The following is a 20651-nucleotide window of genomic DNA, read 5'->3' on the forward strand; positions in this document are numbered from 1 at the left end:
ACTGCAAAGTAAGAAGGAAGAACAGACCTGGTGTTACTGTCACGTCATTTCCATTGACCACAGGTCTTTCTTCCTCTTCTTCCTCTGGCGGTTCAATGCCTGTCTTCTCCATATTGCTCACAGACTTATTCCTTTTACGTTTGCCTTCAGCCCCGGGAGTGGCACCTGGGAGGATCTGGTCTGTCACATTTAACAGCAATGGAGCCGGTTCTGCTGGAGGCTTTGGAGTGCCGTAATAGTTGTCTGGAAAGAAAAGGAAAGCAAAACACGTAAGATTGCAGAAATACACAGACTGCTGCTGCTTCTTTTGTCTTAGATTAATGGATGTGTGAGGTAGGACCTGGCTCATCAGCTAAAATAAAGAATAATTCAAAATGTTTTCTGCAAAATTGAATGTTTACCTTTCCTGAAATGGTAATTAATTTTCTTGATGGTAGCACAAGTGATCCAATCATGCTCACAAATATGTATCTTATTAACAATTTCTGAAACTATAACAGGTTAAGCTTACATACCTCTCATCCAAGTACCTTACCAACTAGTAGTGTACCAAAGCTGTTGTCTTATTTCAAATCATTAGGACAAATTAGTTTTACAACATTTATGTGACAAAACAAGAGTTTCTTGAGGATCAATATTATGACAAGAATAATTATTATTTATTATGTTATATCATTTCACTCCCTCAAATTATCTCACCTGCTAAGAAAGTAAATAATCATTGAATGATTCAGAGATTTGCAGTTTTCAGTAAGACTTTCACTATCTTGTTTTTCATATTTGTCAAACTTTTGCTATTCATGACTTCAAAATTTGTAATAGTTAATGCTAATATATTTTCAAAGAAAATTGAAACTTTATGCTTTAGGGCTTAACATTATCTCAAAGTACTAAGGAATTCTGAGGAGACTTAGGGTGGCTGACAGATTACCTCTATTTGTGTCTCCTGAAATTTCTGGCAACTTCCTCTGAGTCATCCACTTTCTGCCAGAAGGATTATTAGATTTGATAGACCACAGTCCCATTTTATCTATCAATATCTGTATGTTTGTGGTTTTTTCACATCTAATCTCAAAATTAGTGTATTGCTGATACCACAAATTTTTCATTAAAAATATGGTTAAAAATAGATCAGAAACATAATTAAATATTTTAAAAAGCATGTGCTTTCTAAAAAGAAACATTAAGAGTAATAGAAGATGCAAACATGGTATTTATGCTGTTTTCTTTTTTCACCTGTAAGCTGTATTGAAGGGCAGTGAACAGGTTGTTTTACAAGTAGATTTACAGCAGTTATTATGGGAAAATAAAAATACTGTCCAGATCTGTAACTGAAACTTTTTTGCCCTCCCATGTCTCCCCCATTCCCCCCCACCAAAGAAAAAATAAAAGCAAAAGCACACCTCTGTAAGCACATCAAGATATTAACGATATTTGTAGACCTTATGACCATTTTAAAACTTTTTATCCCATTATTTAGGACTTCTGTATGATCAAATACCTGTAGCAACTGACAATATCATTGTTACCACATATAGGTATGACAAAAATAAGTGCATATGTTATACATGCACAGTAAACCATCATAAAATAAATTTTGCAGGCAGAGTAAAAATTATTACTGGCACTTGTAGTTCTGTGTGTTTCCGAGGACTTACAATGTTCAGCCACATGACCACCTCAGTACAGGTAAGTAACTGAACAGCCTTGCAGCTACTGAATACTCAATGAATTTTTACAGCACTTCAGCAAAACAATATTAATAACAGTTGTTTCTGTAATTGTAATACACAGTAAAAACCTACTGTGCTAAATGACACTCATAGTCACTCTGGATTTAGGGATGTCTGAGTCAAAGTTTCACTTACTGCAGATTTTCTTTGGATTTTGTGAGATGGCAGCAGGTTTAACCAAGAGTCCCAGCAGTGGAGTGAGATGTGGCTCTTTAGGGGTGACTGTGGGAGCTCTCTGACTGCCAGAATTAAAGCAGGGGAGCAGGATTTGGGGTCTAAGGGGGAAAAACAAAATTTACATTGGTCCACTCACAAAACTGTACATCCAAAAAATGTCAAGATCAGATCTATTTGCATTCAAATTTCTATGCTCTGACAGTACAGGCTATTTTGAGAGTATCTGGAAACCAACAGTGTTCAGTTGGAAGTCTACTTTTGTATTACTCTAAGATCACACTACCTTTACTGGTGAGACTGTGTGTCTGAAATATCACATACTTTGAAAAAAGGATTCCTCAATTAAAAAATGCCCCTGGTCTAAGCCATTTTACCAGTCTCAATTAGTGCCTCAGAGGCCTTAAGCCTGACAAAACTTGTCAAATATTCACTGATTTCCACTGATGCTATAAATAGTAGAAGGCTATCCCAGGGGTATCGTATCAGTGTGACACAAACTGTGAAACTGAAGTGCAGTACCTTGGCTTTCTTTTCCTTTGTTCTTACTTTTGTCATTGTCATACAAAATTGAGTGCAGCAGTAAATAGCAGTAATGTTAATATCCTGAATAGTAGATGAGGTGTTTTAACTGAAGGACACTCTCATGTTATTTTAAAATATTAGACACATTTTCACTTTGACTGTATGCATTAGAGACAGAGATAAAATTTACCAAAAAACCATCTATGAATATCACATATATAAAAATATAAGAAAAAATTGCACATGTAAGATCAGGGGCCAAAGAGGATTTAACTCATTCAGTTTCAAACTGAAAATGCTGTTTAGTTTCCAACTTCTGCCCTGTAACATAACACTTTATGTGCTTTATGATCAAATAACCACTGATTTAAAAGTGAATTTTAAATTATTTATTGCTACCTACCTATTGATCTATACCTTTAGTTCAAAAATGTGCAAAAACAATGCAAATAAAAATAAGAAACTATACACATATTGATACAATCGGTGTGTCATAAAAAAAAAAATTAGTTAAACTACAATGGAAAAAAATATATAGGGTGAGAGATTCAGCCATTTCAATGAAGGAGCAATGCTCCATTATAGAAAAATTAGAATCAATGTGAACTGTATCTTTTATGAAGAAGAGATTCTTAGTGTCTTGAAACTCCTTACTTAATACTTGGGATATTAGAGATAACGGGATACTCTCATAAAACCTTGGCAAATGTCATACCTAGGCATAATATAGAGACTAAATGTTTAAAAAACATAACTTTTGTTGCCATGAAATTTTGATAATCTTTGCTCTCTTTTTCATCTTCCCCAAGCAAGGCCGGGGCTGGTTCAATAGGTTATTGTTGAAACACTAATAATAAAGTACTGAAATTCATTTTCCTGTAGGTAAAAAAGGAATGTCAAATAAATAATTTCAACTGTAGTCAATTTTTAAAAAGGAATTATTAAAAATAAACAAAAAAAAGGAAAAAAAAAGTGGACTAGAAGAAAACATAAATCCCATGCTCATTGGCAGTCAGAAAAATCAGCAGTTAGGGGTTCTTTTAAAAAATGAATGGAGCACAAACCAGACAACACCTTTATAGCACTATGCAAAACCACATAGTACCCTCTCTTTTGTATACTGCCTGCTGTTCTGGTACTTGCCTCTCAGAAATTACATGGGGGAACTAAAGAAGGGCAATTAAAGCTTGGAACTGCTTAAATTGTTTTTGAGGTTTCAGCTTGGAAATGGGACAACTGAAGGGGGATATGGCAGATATGGATAAAAACAGGACAACCCTGGGAAAGTGCCTAGAAAATCAATGAATGGATGCTTGGCTTCCCACTACTTGAGAATAAGAGGATGCCCAATCCTAAATTAGCAGGTTTAAAACAAGCAAAATAAGAATTTTTTTTTTTTTTAAACAGCATAAGAGAATAGTGGCATTCACTGTCAGATGCTGTCAGTATCATAAATGCAGTAAAAAAAATGCAATTATAAAAAGTCATAGAAGAAAAAAAGACCATGAAAGCCTATTAAACGTAAAGGTTCAAATTCTGAATCAAGAGTTCCATACAATCAGATTGGCAGAGTGCAGAATGTAACTCTGCATGCCTTCCCTGTTCTTGTATTTTATGCTTTAACATCTTACATCTCGTCCAATATCGGTGATTCTGTGATCTTCCAAGGGGCACTAGTAGAGACATTTCCCCCCCATTTGACTAAGTGCAGCTGCTCTATTACTCAGGTTCCTCCTTGTTGTACTCAAAAAAATGTGTGTATACTCACCTGCCACCCCTGCACAGTCAAGAGGTCAGTTTAAGCCTTAGTTCTCCATGCTGGGCCTGAATCAAAGCCTCTGTGCAGACAGGCAGTGCAGAGAAAGCACCGCTGCTGAATCCATCTGGCTGCTGCTCCTGATTGCTTCAGTGCTCCCAGCTGGTTCTGAGTGCAGCTGGATACTGAAGATGGTCTGGCCTGACCTATTTGACTTGGCTGCCAAAGTGGCTTGGAAGCCATGGCACAGTGACAATTACCAAGTATCCCTTGCCACCCCTGAGCTGTATGAACCCTGATCAGCACCCTGATTCTGCAAGGAAGAGTCACAGAAATTAATGGGTAGGCTTGCTCTGATGACAGAGACTCGATCAGGAAGTCAGAAAGTCACAAGAAGCAGAAAAATGAGGAAATAAGGAGGATGAAACAGCTTACTTTTTTTTCTTAACTTCAGTTCACATTATGTCAGGATGTAGGAAGACTTTTATTTTATCGATAAAGTGCTTGATGATAGCAATATCCTAACTTGCTTCCTGAGAAAAAGTAAGCCTCTGTGGAAGGAAAAAAGAGCATTTGGGTGGTAGTAAAGAAGCAGAAGAATCCTCATGCTGAAGTGATACCAAGACTCAGATATACTGACAGTAGCTATACTGGTGTGCTCTACACCTAGTGATCCCAGTTACTGGGCACAGTCATAAATGTGTCTCCCACATCGTGCTCTGCTTTGTGCTCCATTGCAGGGACTGACCCACATGCATTTTCCTCTGCCTGGCCTTCCCAGTCCCTCTCCCTTTCTGTGAGGAAAGATCCAAAATGCAGCATAGAGTGGACATTTCCACTTGCCATCCTTCTGGACAGAGAAGGGAGAGGAAGGGCTTTGTGCCATGTCTGCACTCCAGGCTGTGGAAGAGGATGTGCTCCTTTAGCTCCTGGGCCAGGCCAGCCTGAGCCATCAGGTTGTGGAGCAAAGGGATCATTGCTGAGAGCGTCCTTTGGTCCTGAAGCTCCAGTGATCTCATCTAAGAAGTTAAAAACTCTAGTTTAAAAATGTAAGTGTTATGAAAAGTTAAAATAGTGATGAGGAATTAGGAAATTATAGTAAAAATGAAAAACCAGACAGAAAACAAGAGGTATGCCAGAGCCAGAAGCTTTTGGGATGAATACTTCCAGCTATGGTGTGACTCACATTCTGAGCCCAGAGCACAGACACATTCCTTTTCACACCTATTTTTAGAACGGGATGAAACAATATCCAACTACAAATACACACCTGCCTGTGCTTATTCAGCACTCTCCCTTAGATTGATCTGTCTTTTTTTGTTTATACAGCTTTGAATTGCTGAAGTATCAGTCAAAATTTTGTGAGTCAGCCACAACTCTGGGAAATGAATGACAAACCTTATTTTTCAGTTATGAGAACAATAACTGCAAATATTATGATGAATGTTAAACCTCTACATATTTGCTTTTGTGTTCACTGACTACTGATAATAAATTAAGAGGAAGTACTCTGAAGTCTAATTGTTGCCTAGATTTGAGTTACATTTGATATTTTAACAGTTCACAAACAAATACATATGGAAATGTAATAGTTTACAATGGTATAGAGAGTTTTAGGTGGGCAGAAATTAGCTTAATTTTCAATAAAATAATAATGTGAATAAATGTTATTATTTTATAATTTGACTAAAAGAAGATGGCTGAATTTATTTATGACAAGAAGCCAACTGCATACAACAAGAAGCATCTGTTCATGATTTATGTCTGTTTATAATCAGTATCCAGATGAAGACTGGTGACAAGTGGTGTACCTCAGGGGTCCATATTGGGAAAAAGAGTGTTTGATATCTTCATCAGTGACATCAGCAGTGGGACTGTGTGTACTGTCAGCATGTTTATTGATGACACCAAGCGTGGTTTGGTTGATACACCTGAAGAACAGCATGCCATCCAAAGGGACCTGGACAAGCCCCAGTATCCAGGAGCTCATCCCATGAGGTTTAACAAGACCAACAGCAAGGGGCTGCACCTGGGGTGGGGCAAACCCTGCGGCAGCACAGGGGGGGCATCAACAGATTGAGAGCAGCCCTGCCAAGGACTTGGAGGTGCTGGTGGGAGAAAATCTGGACATGACCTGGAAATGTGCACTCACAGTCCAGAAAACCAATTATATTCTGGGCTGCATCCAAAGGAGCATGGCCAGCAGGGAGGGGATTCTGCCCCTCTGCTCTGCTCTCATGAGACCCCACCTGCAGTGCTGCATCCACCTTTGGATGGATTGGATGGATTCTCAGCACAAGAAAGATGTGGACCCGTTGGAGCAGGTCCAGACAAGAGAAATGATGCATCGCTCCATGAGGACAGGCTGAGAGTTGGGTTTGTTCATCCTGGAGAAGAGAGGACTCCAGGGAGACCTTATTGTGGCCACTCAGTGCTTAAAGGGGGCTTAAAAGGATGACTTTTCAGAAAGACCTGTTGCAATAGGACAAGGGATAATGGTTTTAAAGTAAAAGATGCTGGATTCAGACTCAGTAATAAGGAAGACATTTTTTATTGTAAGGATGGTGAAACACTGGAAGTTTTCTAGACAGGTAATAGATGTCTCATACCTGGAAACATTTGTCAACTTGGAAAATGGTCTGAGGAACCTGATCTACCTGAAGATGTCCCTGCTCATTGAAGTGGGTTGGACTAGATGACCATTAAATGTCCTTTCCAACTCAGACTATCCTATGATACTATGAAAATCAATGATTTTTTTATAACAAGATATTTATTTTTTAACTTAATCTGCTTTGGAGTCCGCAAATGCACTATTATGGTCCATATTCTACCTAGATCTAAGTGTTTAACTGATGGAGCATTTAATCGGTATTAAGTAAAATAATCATCACCCAGAAAGTGCCTAAAAAAATCTCCATCTACACAGCCCTGGGACATCACAGCCCTGATGTCTGCTGCTGTATGGAGTCCACACTCTGTGCAATCTTGGAATGTAAGTTTAAGTATAGGTTTCTGTTAATCTCCAGAACACAACAAGAAAACAAGCTCATGGTTTTGGTAGCGTTCAGGGCAGGCCCAACACACTGGCAGTATAGCCAGCAGGGTAAGACAATATGAGGTTGGTAGATTTTCAAATATTGTGTGAAGTTTTCCTGGACAACATATCCCAGGAATATGTGTGGCAGACATTTTCTTTGAAGGATTTATTATTAAAACTATGGAATTGTTAAGACTGCAAAAGACCTCTAAGATCATCAATATAAACGTTAACACATTACTGCCATGTTTACATCTAACCATGTCCCTCAGTGCCACAACTGCAAGTTTATTGAACATTTTCAGGGATGGTGATTCCACCACTTATCCTGAACATCATTTGCATGCAATGGATGTCAAAGACAGGAAGGAATTCCTAAATGATGTTTCTGTGGACTTCCATGAACCAAGCATGTAGCATCACCATGCTCTCACTTCACTGTGTACACATGTCACTTTGCCATAGAAGTATGTCCAATCAATTGCCATCTTCTTGAGAAATCACTTTATTCTAACATTTCTGATTATACATATATATATATATATATATATAGAGAGAGAGAGAGAGAGAGAGAGAGAGAGGGTATTTTTAATATGTCTGTTTTGTTCTGCAGTAAAAACACACAAATATAGAATATTCTAAAAGTGAAAAGTTCCTTTCTCAGTATTCTTACAACCATCTTATAAAATTCTTAAAGAGGTAAAGAGTACATAGACTTTGTTAAAATATAATTAGTAATGTATTTTAACAAAATCCAAGACAATTACCACCTCCTTAAGGAAGTCTAGCAAACTTCTTTTCACCCACTCATCCTGAGTAATTTATTTTGACGGGTGACTATACTATAATTAGGGCTTTTTTTAATCATTGCTGTAAGGTTGGGTGAGTAGATTTTGTTCTTGGGTTCATACATTTTCATGACGGTTTTGCAAAGCTGCTTGATGGATTAAAGTTGCAGAACTCTTACTGTGACTCCAAAGAAAGTGGAATTAAAAAATGAAGCCTTCTGAACCTTTAGATTTTAGATTTACATTGGTATTATTTTGTCTCATGAACTCATGTCATTAAAACAGCAAAGAAAGAGGAAAGGTCATAGTTCAGATCTCCCAGAATTTATAGAAAAACAGTTATTAAATATAGATTCACAATTATGTTTTTAAACAACAGCTTTTAACTTCTATTGTGTTCTCTGAAATATTCACAAGAAAGGTATACTTTTACTATGATCTTTGTGGCTACTTTTAGTTTCTTTTAGACAGAAAACGGAAGGTCCCAGAGATATTTTTGCTCTTTTCTTACTAACTAAGCCTTTGAATCCAGATTTCTTAGTATTCTGAGCCTTGCTTTTAAATTAAAGTCCAAATTAAAAATACAGATTAAAATTTATTTACTTTGGGAGTGCCCTCTGAATGAGTTATACATGATATGACACACAGAATTAATTCCATACTTGTTGGATATTGACATCCCCAAGGCTGCTTGTTACAAAGTCTGTTTTTTCTCCCCTTTCTATTTCCTGACTGCACTGGGTTTCAGCTAGAGAAATACTTTCTGGACATCCCAGCATTCTGCTAGAACAGAGAGGTCAGAGTTATTGCCTGTGCATTCCCAAGAAACACTTCAGCATTTTCTGGCAGGGGCTAGCCAGCTGTTTCCCAGGGGCAGGGGGATTTTTGATGCCTTGTGTTTGCTCTGCCTCTTCCCCAGGCAGAATTCTCATTTGGGTTGGTCTCTGCAGCTTCTGCTAACAGACATTAGGCAAATATGCTAACTTCTGTATCAAGTAATGACATTTTAATAATCAGCTTCAGGATTGTCTATTCATCTACATTAAAATTAAGTCACTAATTATAAGCTGTGGATTTCTACCCAAGTGTTCTGGCCCCCAATGAATGCAATAGCAGAGGAAGTTCCTAAATTCACAAATACAGGGATGGGGACCAGACAGGCTGTCAAACCTTCCAACATGACAAAATTGCCGTTCTCTTACTGTTGGACATCAACTGACCCCAATGAGAACATCTCTTTTCCACCCATACAGACTGAGTAAGGATATATGAGCTTGTTTTTTATTTCTTAATTGGTATTTTTCAAGAAAATTTTCAGTAGCAAATGAATTTTTGTAACATTAAGGTACATATAAAGTACACCTGGCAGGCATAGGGCATGGTCTGATTTTCAGAAATTTTGAAGACCCACCCCCCTCCCCCCCCCCCCCAACAAATTAATGCATATATGTTAGTTCTCATTTTAAAAAATATATTTTATCAGAGGTATCACTTCACACTTTAGCACATTTCAGGGAGTTCAGACTTCTAAGTTTTCTTCATCACTGTTTCCATAGTTCCATTTTACATAGCTGCTTTCCCTTTTAATTAAAGTATTCTTTTTTTCTTCCACCTTTTTACGTACTAGGGTGGCTTTATCCTATAAATACTCTGCATTCCTTAGATTTTGCTAATTAATCTTTTAGTTGTTTGCCCATCTACAAATTTAGGCACATATGCAAGACTAATCCCTAAAGCTCTATGTAAGAGTAAAAGAAGCAAGTAGAAAGAACAATTTCACCTTTACAAATCAGGCACTGACTGAACTGTTTTCATCATCCCCTTAATTTCTACCAAAGCCAACCATGTGAACAGATACAATCCTCTTGAGAACTGAATCTCTCACAGTTGGGAAATAACAGCTCTGCTGTCAGATGTGGGAATCCCACGGGCTGAAGGTGTAAATACCTTTCAGATAAAGTAACTATAAACCATCCTGTGTTAAGTCCAGGCAGAGATGGCCACAGAGAGGGAACTGTCTTGCTTTAAGATTCCTCTAAGATTAAGGTCCTGACCTTATTTCTCTGAAATATTCTTCAAGTTTGTATTTCTTTCTGAGAAGCAGAACACATCAGTTTTAGATAACGGCCCAGAAGAGAGAAGACTGCTTATCAGATGCAGCAGAGTGCTGCATACACTGCACATCATCACACATCTCCCAACCACCAGCAAATATAAAATGACCTTTAACTTTCATAATTTGATCTTCTGCTGAGCACAGTGTACCAGAAGCAAAAAATCTAGACAGACCGCTTGAATTAAGGAAAATCATGGACAAAGGCACGGGACTGAATAATGAATACAAAATGGAATTGGACTTCAAAAGTAGGAATCACAAGGGTATGAATGCAGGCTATTGGAACAAGACTACGCATCAATACAGCTTGATAAATACATTAATAACTGTTTTATAGCATGCTGCACACTTTAAAGCAATTTTATCATCTGACCTCGTCTTCTAAAAAGCAGTAGTATAATCTGAAACCTCGGCTTTCCCAGAAAAGAGACGTGGTTCAACTTCTAAAGAGTGTGTTCTTTGCTGCAGCTAAGCACCCATACCAAGAGACTCCTTCCCTAAGTGATATAGAGAGTGGGTTTTTAGCTAATTTCACTTCTCTTGCTTAGAAGTTCAGTGTCTAAATTAAGGAACTCTCTCCATCTGCCCTGATAGTGATCTTAGACAAGATTACTTGACCTTTGGAAGTGTACTTGGGCTTTGGTTGTTACCTTACAAGAAGGTCCAGACACCTTTAAGCTTACTAAAGACAGAGGACATGATTCAGACCCTTAATGATCAAGGTCCCAACACACTAAATCATGCCATTACTTTCTTCCTTCATTTAAAGATTTAGCCTAAGCAAATGATAAGATTTTCTACTTGGCCTTGTATATTTTATATTATGGCTAAGATTCTTGTAGAAGTAAAAATCCTTTGCCATGTTAGAGAACAGCTTGCAGCAGAGTCCCTCCCTTTTGACAGTAGTGCCTACATGGTTTTACACCCTTACAAATTATCTGGAAAGATGAGAAAAGTCTAAGAACATTTCTAGACAAAATTTTATCTAGTTCAGTCTGGGCCTCAGAAATTAATGTTTCTGAAGCTTCAGAAGGCTTAAAAAAGAGAAAAAATATAAGTCTAGGAGAAGTTATCATGTTAGATAAAATTTATTACTGATTACAGAGAGCCATTTTGTTGTAAATTACTATTCTTTCTAGAGTGATACTGACATTACTGCAGACATCTCACTGTAGAGTAGCACCTTCCTTCTGCTAAATAAGCAAAGCTAGAATCATGAACTGAAGGAAAAGAATATCATGCAGCTCTCATTATGTGGTTAAGAACTTTATTGCATACAGTATTGGCCCAGACATTTTAAGGAAAAAAAGTTACAGAAATAAAAGATGTTCTAACAAAAGCAAGTGAAATTATAAGCTTCCTATAATAAAAATAAAATACATTTCAGTTGCACAAATTAACTGTATTTCTGTAAAAGATGGTATGAAGGAAAGACTAAGTTTTTCAGACAAAGTTTTGGTTAAAAAATGGGAATGAGTTGCAAGAACATAGAGTCACTATACCATAAGTTTGTGAGAGATTACCCATATGTTAAATCAATCCATAGTTGCTACAGATCTATCTGAAAATGTCATGTGTAGGGAAGCAGGGGCCAGGTGAAGTTTATTCAAAAAATGTTACTGCAGAGGTCTTATAGTCATGAGAATTGTCTGGTCTCTTTTTTGCCTGACATAGGAAGCTGGATTAATGCCCCTACCTCTGTTTTGATCAGTTTGGTGTCTCCTTTTCCTTTTTTTCATAGGACTTTAAGCTTATTTTAAAAGCTGTGTTTATAGACACCTTATACATTTTCAGAGTGGCATTTTCTCTGTGTTATAGTTGGAAATCTGTCTCCAGCTGCCTTGACAACCTTGTGAAGCCACTTTAGACTGCTAATTTCATCTGACAGTTTCTTCAAACCTGGGGAAGAAAAGAGATCCCTGTAGTCAATCAGTTTTTGTATTCATTTATTCAAGCTGCTACCAGAGAAAGTTATCTTGCCAATTGAGAGGTATGTAGGGAATCCTTTCCTTTTGTGCCTAAAAAGGCATGTGCAGATTGTCCTGGATAGTCATCTTGCACAACATGAATAAATCAGATGTTCCCTATTGGTCTTCCCTTAAGGAGTTGTCAGATTAGATAAAAATACTTCTCAGAGACTCACAGTGATTCCAGGTACAAAAAATAAACAAACAAACTTCCAAATAAAAACAAAACCTAACCAACGCACAACCCCCAAAAACCCTAAAAAACAAAACCAAAAAAAACCAACCAAACAACAAAGTAGAAAAAAAAAAAACAGGAAAAAAAGAGTTCTGAAATTTGTAATAAAAACTTGATCATGCTTGATGAGTCTTTTCTCCTAATTCTTGCTCCTAAGAAGTATAATGAGGCATTCTGGCATGCTCTTCTTCAGGCCCCACAGATGACAAACTTCACAATGTCATTCTCCCAAAAGAAGGAATGGAGGGTCACCTTCATTCAGGAGCTAAACCAATCACTGGGAGGGCAAGGTGAGATATTTAATAAACTCTGACCTTCCGCTGATTCTTTTCTTTGGACATGAGGTGACCAAGAAAGTGGCCAGAGGTTATAAAGAAAGTGTCATAACCACCATCAGAGCCTGGACATTTTGCCATTTGGCCAACTCTTATTACTCAGTCTCTGAGTGTAGATAGGACTGCTGGGGACATGGGGTAAAAACAGGTGCTTTCCACTCTTTGACTCTTTCAGAATTTAGGCACCAATAGACACTTTGTTCCCAAGTTCATGGAGGTCTCTGCATGCCCAGTACTGCAGAAATGCAGCAGCTGCCAGTGCTGACTGAATTAAGTGTTATTGGAGTTGATGGTGGAAGTGTTGCCCTTAACTTACACTAGAAAGATACAGTAGAAATCTTGTTTAAAACACTGAAAGTTGTAGCTCCATCTGACCAGCAGCAGGAAAAACAGTTGTAAAAAGATGAAGAGTTTTTATTTTGTCTCTCAAAGATGATATCTAATAAGTGCCTGAAGGCAATTAGACAAATAATTAAAAACAGAAGTAAAGCAAATGAATTGCTATTCAGCAGGTTGACTGTGTGGGGGGTATAAAAGAAAAGAGCTGAAAAATCCGTGCTCTTTTCATTCTCTGTCAAGGACAGCCAAATGTTTTTGATGTGTGGTCTGCACAGTCATTACAGATTGAAGCCAACATGCACAACTGTCCAAGTGTTTCTTATCTCTCTCTTTCTCATTGACACACTGTGTTGCCCCAGGCTACCTTTTGTTGGCTGTCCTTGTTTTGCCTGCCTGCCTGCTTCATTTCAAATCCTAAAATCCCATTCTGGGGGAAAACTTTTCTCCTTTGTCATGGATACCTCTTGACTCTGCCCTGTGAGCCAGAAGAAGCAACAAAGGAAATTAAACGTGTCTTTCTTTTTTTGACTTTACTTTTTGAAAACTGTGCCTAATAAAAATTCTCTGATAGTACTAAGCACTGGTCTGGTCCTATGAAAAAGCTAAAGGGTTAGTGCTCTATGGAAAAAGAACAATCAGTTTGTATATTAAGTTATTTAGGTAAACTATGCATCTGTGAATGAAGGAATCTTCCAATCTGTAAAATTCTGGTACAACTACACAAATCTCTCCTGTGAAATAAACATGTCATGATCTCAAATTCTAGGTTTATCAAATGTCCCAGTGTTTTAATTATAACTAAATCTTCAGAGAAGACCTGTCTTTCCCACAACCTTCATTCCAGCATGAAAGAACCCTCTCACAGATATCAAGGATCTGATTCTCCTTGTGCATAACCGTAAATCAAATATTTTCACTGAAGCTAATGGACTTATTGTGTTATGAAGAAAATGCAAAGTTCAAGCATTTAGAAAGTGCAATTCTGTGAAACAAAGGGTACTTTTTGGTGATCTTTGAGTGATTACTTATGACAAGATTCACTATATTTGCTCTTGCAAATGGCAAATAATTTCTCTCTAATTTTCATTCTGGACAGAAATTGGTTGGGAAGAGTCACAAAGCAATAACAACCTTGAACACTTACTCAACACTTCACATTTCAAACTGCTTCAGAAATGTAAACCAATTAGGCTGTCATTATGATTTATGCTAAGGGAGACAAGAAATATATAAGCAAAGTCAAATAGAAATGCAGGGCTCCAAACTACAGTTGTTTGAATTACAAATCACAGAAAGAGACTTCCAGGGACTTCCTGGAAAATGGAAGATAAAACTGGAGTAGATTGAGTAAGTGCTAAGACATTGTAACCTAGTTACTGTCAAATGGTCACGTCTCTCCATGTGGAACACAGAACACATAAATACACCATTTGTCTAAATAAGCATTATCAGCTTCAACTCACAAATAACTATCGTCCATTAGCTCATTAGTGAATTTGAGATATCTGATTTACAATGCAATTACCCCTGGCAGATCTGTCTGAACTGATAACCAAAGGGCAATTAAAATCAGACCATTAGATGGTTTAAAGAGTAGTATCTATGCTACTGATTTCTTTTACAAGTGCATTGTTAACATCAGGAGCATAAATGTTAATTAGAGTAATGACTTCATTCACCAATTTCTTTTCTACAAGGCCATTTGGATCAGAATTCAGCTCCTCTGTTTGAAAGGGCAAGTTCTTTTTAATTAGGACAGCTACTCCATTGGTACTAGTAATAAATGAGAGGAGAGATGGAGGTCTCACCCACCAGGATTTTTCCACTTTTTTGTTTCTGTGTAGCATTCAGTACTTCAGAAAAAAGCTCCAGTTTTTGTCAGGAAAAAAAAAAATTAAAAAATAAGGTTCTCATTCTTATAATGTTAATGTAGATCTTTTACAAACATTTATGTGCAGCCCAGATATTCTCATATTGTCATTTTTGAGATAAATTTTCCTCCTTGCATGTTTCAGTAGGTAGATCAGTAGCTTTAGGTCATTGCTATTCTACTGGATCACCCCCCTAAGGCAGGAGTCTGTGCCAGAGTGAGGCTAGTTAAAAAAAAGCTTTAAAGACTATTTAATTTCAAGCCTGCTCTGCTTTTGTGCATCTCTCACTCCTCAATCACACTCTGACCCTGTCAAGGCACACACATGCAACTGGGAGAGGACAGGCTGCTCTTAGCAAGAGTGGTGCCCAGTGCTCTGCCTGGTGATGACCTGAGCTCCACAGCAGAGGCTTCTGATTCAAACCTGCAGGCATCACAGCAGGAACAGACAAGCAGCAAAAAACTGTAGGCTGAGGAGACAGAGCCAGGAACACACAACTACACTTGCAGGGCAGGAAACATTTATCGTCATCATTCTTGCCTAGACTGGCAAAGCCTTATGGACCTTCACAAAGCTGCTGCCACTTTTCCTTCCTTAAAAGTTGGGATACATTATTACAGAGTAGGCTGGATTCTTAGGAGTCAATTCCTGACAATATTTCTCAAATCTGGCCTTAAATCTGGCTGGGCATCTGCATGCTCTGGGCATATGCCCTTACAGCAGTTAGTGGCCAAAGACGGTCTTGAGTCAAGAAGGAGCTGCAGTTACATGGTTACTTCAAATGCCAGAGTGGCAGAGTGCAAAGACTCAACTTCATGTTCTCAGAGTCTCTGAAGTACTATGTTTCTGCAGGTTCTGAGATCCACATTTCACACTCCTGTCCCCAAAAGAGCAAAGAATAAGAAGGAACAGAAATAGCTGGGAGTAGACATGGGCCTCAGTCTTCAGCCAGGTACAAGTTTCTCCTGGACTCAAGTTCCAGTCTATGAGCTTGTGGGCAAATCATGTATGCAGAATCATGAGGTACATTCCTCTACAGAAAGTAATAACTGGCAGATAAGATAGTGATGCTCCATGGAGCAACCTATATTTCCTCTTAGCTTCCATAGAGATGGCAACTTGTGCAGCCAGAGATGTGCACAAGAATATCCATTTACATGCACACAGTTGTAATATCATGCTCAGTATATGAGTATCATGCAGTGTATGAGGTTTCTCATACACTGATATGAGACTGTCATATCTTAGCTTGACCCTAGCTAGGTCACTAGGAGTTACCAGAGGGAATATGCAGAGAGCCTCGAAGAACAATTTATTTGGGCAATACTAACAATCTCTTCCTAAGATTCAACACAGCAAGGAACTATCTTACTCTCATGTAGACTCAGAACAGCATTGCTAAAATCAGTGTCTTTAATCCTGTAAGTGAAAGCCAAGCAGATTAAAAATTAATATAATAATAATAATAACAATAATAATAATAATAATAATATTAATAATTCTTCCATATGTCTAAAAACAGTATACTCATTGTACATAGTTAACACTTGGTCCAACTTGTTCATACTAAACACCATTATAGCAGGCTAAAATTGCAAAATTAATTATATTGTCAAAATGTTCTCAGTTCTAAAGAGTTTTGATGGTGTTGTGTCCATCTGATACTGCTGAACTTGACTCAGCACATCTAAGGAGGAAAGTTTAAAGAACTGAAGATTTGCCAGGTTGAAGCTACATCACTGCAATGACAAGGTGATGCAGATATTTTCCCTGTTAGGCCACTATATATATAATAACCAAAATTTATATTAAATCAAAGGAATATGTAGTCGCTGCTACAAAAGAAGTCAACAGTGTAAGCTTTGCTATTAATGGTTCACAGAGTCAGAAGATCAAAGGTGACCCATGCAGGGAGAATGCACAAGAATGAGATCCTCAGACAGAAGGCAAGATTAGATGATCACTGAGCAGGCTGCAAGGAAAAACTTACAGAGCTACTGTCAGTTCTGATTTTTAAGCTGGATGTTCCACATTAAAAATGTCATTCAGAATGATCCTAAAACTTGCTGCTGTGTGCCATTAGTTTAAATGCTGTGCTAGCATAACAGTGCTGCGTTAACATCAGAGCCTCTCTAGTACAAAGTTTTGTATTTTCTTTGGAAATGCTGAATTTCCATGCACATTTTCTGTCCAGAAGAACTAATGATGTCATTGTCACTATATTCACCAACCTTGCTGAGCAAGGCCTATTTTTGTGTGCACTTCTCAAAATAACTTTTACACTGCAGCAGTGCTGGAAGTTGAGATAAATCCAAGACCTTTGAAAGTTGTACCTGATCCCCCTCATCACTGCCCTTTTATGGACCATCATCCTTACTGAGAGTTCACTCCAGTGCTCCTAGCTGATTTTGTCAGAAGGAGACCAGAGGGCTGTTGAGTACAAGCTGCTCTTCTGGCAGATAAATGGGAACTACAGGAAAGTGAGGGGTGGGAGAAAGCATCAGTGAACAGCCACATTGGCCAGTTCTTCACCAGCTGGTGCTGGGTGGGATGGCTGTCAATGCCCCAACAAAGGAGTGAAATCCAGCTGTCATACTGACATAATGAATCCAATTCAAACACTGCACAGTAAAGGATGTAAGGATCTTTTAACCCATTAAAAACCCTTTTTTTGGCTCTAGCACTAGCTTAGTATCCAGCTCTTTTGTGTTTTATCTCTAAATCTCCTTTACTTTTGTGCAAGTGTGGATTAAAAACCAGGTATTTCAGGTTAGTAATGAAAAAAGCTTTCCAGATGCAGAACTCAGTGTCCTTCAGATGACTGTAAAACAAAGACTGTAGTACACTGACTGCAGTGAAGAAGTTGCTAACTGGAAATCAAGACACCTGAATGATTTAAGTGTATGTAAAGTTGTATTGGGCAGATGTGAAAGCAAAACAATCAGAACTGCTTCAGTGTGCCGTACTGCTGCAGCCTGGAAAGAGGTTTTAGGCTTGACTGCTCATAGGTCAGTCTGTCTGTTCACAAAACAGCAGGACTGTTTATGGGAGGGACAGTTTTAAAACATAATTACCTGGTGGTTAGAAACCCTTGGACAAAATCCATTCACAGACTTTTTTTGAAGAATGTATGACTATGTATGCTTTTTTACCCAAGTGACATGTTTTATTAATTGCCATGCTGATTAATCATTTGACTCTTCTTTTCAGGAAAAATGAAGATAATTAATTACTTTAAAAATTACTTTTCCTTGCATTTTTTTTGTTGTTATTGTTTGGTTTTTTTTCTTGCAAAAGTATGTTCTTCATGGAAGCTTTTGAGCTAAATTTAACCTATCTACTACCAATGTAGATATCAGTCACTAACTGCAAAGCAGACATAGCCACATGTTAATTTTCCTTTTCTTACTAATCCTGACATACCATTTCATTAGATCAAACTGAAAAGCTAACATGCCAAACTATTTACTCTGAGGAAAGCTAGAAGGTGTTTGTCATTCAGCTGATTACATTTTAAGTCAAGTAAAAATTGTTGAACTGAAAATATTATTTTTTAAGGAATAGAAAACCAGAAATGTGAATTGTTTAGCAAAGCTATCCCCAGGATTTTATATACTTGCATTGTGGTATTTTGTCTGTCTAATTTGGATTACAGTTTCCTAGCAAATGTATTATAAAAGAAGACATCTGAGATTAAGAAACATATTTTTTTAAGAACTATGTTGTCTGTGTGTGTTTTGAAGCTTATGCTTGTTTCCTATACACACTGTGAATTTTTAGTTTCCAAACCATTGATACTTAATTAAACTGAGTGAAAATGAAGCAGTTTCCTGGCTGATGATGTTCTCTACAGAGTGGAACAGGTCAGGAAGGACAGGAGGAGAATCAGAAGGAGCTTTCACTGGATGAAGGGTCAATGCATTGTGCAGTCACATTCTGACAGACACCTCTGGCACTGCTACTGCATTGGGGAGCTGCTGGCCTGACAATGCCAAATACCCCTGGCATTATAAAAACAGAGACTGCTCCAGTGTTCTTTAGGATGTACTTGTGCAGATTTAAAATGGATATTTTACATTTATAGACCAAACAGACGGTGTGTTCTTCTGGGACAGCCCTATTAGGCAGTTGCTACGCAGCCAGAACCTCATGTGCACAGGGCCCATGTGCGCGCGATGCCCGAGCAGAGCAGCTGCATCAGACCTGGGTGTAAAGGCACAGCTCCTGGCACACAGCAGTGCTCCCAAAAGCTGGCTGGGGTGCAGGGGCCATGCCTGCACCTCACAAAGTGCCTCCTGGCAATGCCACCAACCACACAATTCCCTAAGAACAGCCAGGACATCTCTTTGTGAGCAGATCTGCCTCCCCCATACTGCCGGCAGCGGTAGAACTCTGGGAATGCCAAGACTATTAGATGGCCCCATCTGCTGTGAATGCAGAGGATGCCAGAAATAGATTCACCTGTGATGCTATGCAACAACCCTGCACCAGGAAAGGCTCAACTTATGGCTTGAGAACAGACAGAAAAAGGACACCTGCCTCAGGGTGACTCCAACTCTGACCTCTCCAGCCTGCTGGCATTTGTCTCTGTTGGGAATGTACCAACAGAATCTCGTAGCAGCGTTCTGCACGAGCTAGTGTGATCCAAACCAAGCCACCTCTCTTCTTCCCTACAGGAATCTTATTAATTGATAAGAAGGGATAATATCCAGGTTCTTGGACCGTAACATATCATGCTATCCTTGTGAACACATCAATCGCTGAATTAATTGGCATTTGAATTGTTGACTGGAAAAAATAACCTTAGTTTTAAAAATTTTATACATGGTATCCCTGGGTATCTCATTTTTTGCCTCCATTGCTAAAAACATTTGCTTCATGTCTAATCTGAAAAGGTTCAAGTTGCAGCCAGGGGATTGTATTATACTTTGGCTGCAAGACTGAAGAACTATCTATTACCTGGTATCTGTTTCTACAAACACTGCAGAAATACTTGAAAAATGTCACAAAGTCACTTCTTCACCTTAATGGTGGTAAATCAAACAGATTGAAGTCTGACTTTAATATTTCTTATGAATTCCTCTCCAACTTGTCATCATTCTGCTTGCACTGCATGCACCACAACTGGACAGAGAACAGCCAGGAGAGCTTCAAGGAGCTTCATACACAAAGATGATGTAACCTCTCAGGTCCTAAAAGCCTACAGACACCTTATCTCTTTGCCCAAACACCACAGAAGGAGCTCACACCCATTTAATGTGGTTTTCTATGCTCTTTAGCTACCACCAATTATGAGAAAAAATATCATGACCTGTATAAATGTGTCCCAGACTAATCATCCCTTCATAAATCTTCATGTTTATAGCCTACCATCATTTACTGAGCTCTTCTAAGGCAGAATTGGTCATCTGCCTTTCAGCAACCAGCCCCCCACTCAGTAAAACATCTCTTCACATGTTTGGGTTTTGGTTTCTAAGACGGTGTAGTATACAACCTCTGAAAGCTATGGCGTCTGTCTATCAGAAAAACAATTTTATATACCATTTTATACCTACTGAAGCATAAGAAAGATGTCTGTGGGGCTGTTGCACAGAAGGAGCTGTAAGAACAAAATGAATTAAGTTTAATAGTGACAAACTAACATAGACAAATACTTCCTAGAAATATTTTGCTTCCTAATAATTATGACTGAGAAGCTTCCAAGAGAGCTGGATATACACAAGTTTACATAACAGTAGGACCTGTATCAAAACCTTAGGAAATAAAGAAATG

At 38.2% G+C, this 20651-nt stretch overlaps 1 protein-coding gene across 13 annotated transcripts in view; it reads right to left on the minus strand.

Annotated features, from left to right (window-relative positions):
• Window positions 1-20651, minus strand: part of MAGI2 (membrane associated guanylate kinase, WW and PDZ domain containing 2) — a 708943-nt gene that overhangs the window by 242845 nt on the left and 445447 nt on the right. For 12 of the 13 annotated variants that reach the window (XM_014255224.2, XM_088054941.1, XM_005526021.3 and 9 more), the window contains one exon: window positions 28-243. In XM_014255224.2, the coding sequence (XP_014110699.2) occupies window positions 28-243 (216 nt within the window). Of the gene's footprint in view, window positions 1-27; window positions 244-4200; window positions 4309-20651 lie in introns of those variants that run through there. The other variant, XM_088054944.1, reaches the window with a different exon arrangement.

This window comes from Pseudopodoces humilis, chromosome 5 (assembly GCF_049639895.1).
Source record: "Pseudopodoces humilis isolate 2021_Gansu_Grassland_sample_001 chromosome 5, ASM4963989v1, whole genome shotgun sequence".
NCBI classification, from domain to species: domain Eukaryota; kingdom Metazoa; phylum Chordata; class Aves; order Passeriformes; family Paridae; genus Pseudopodoces; species Pseudopodoces humilis.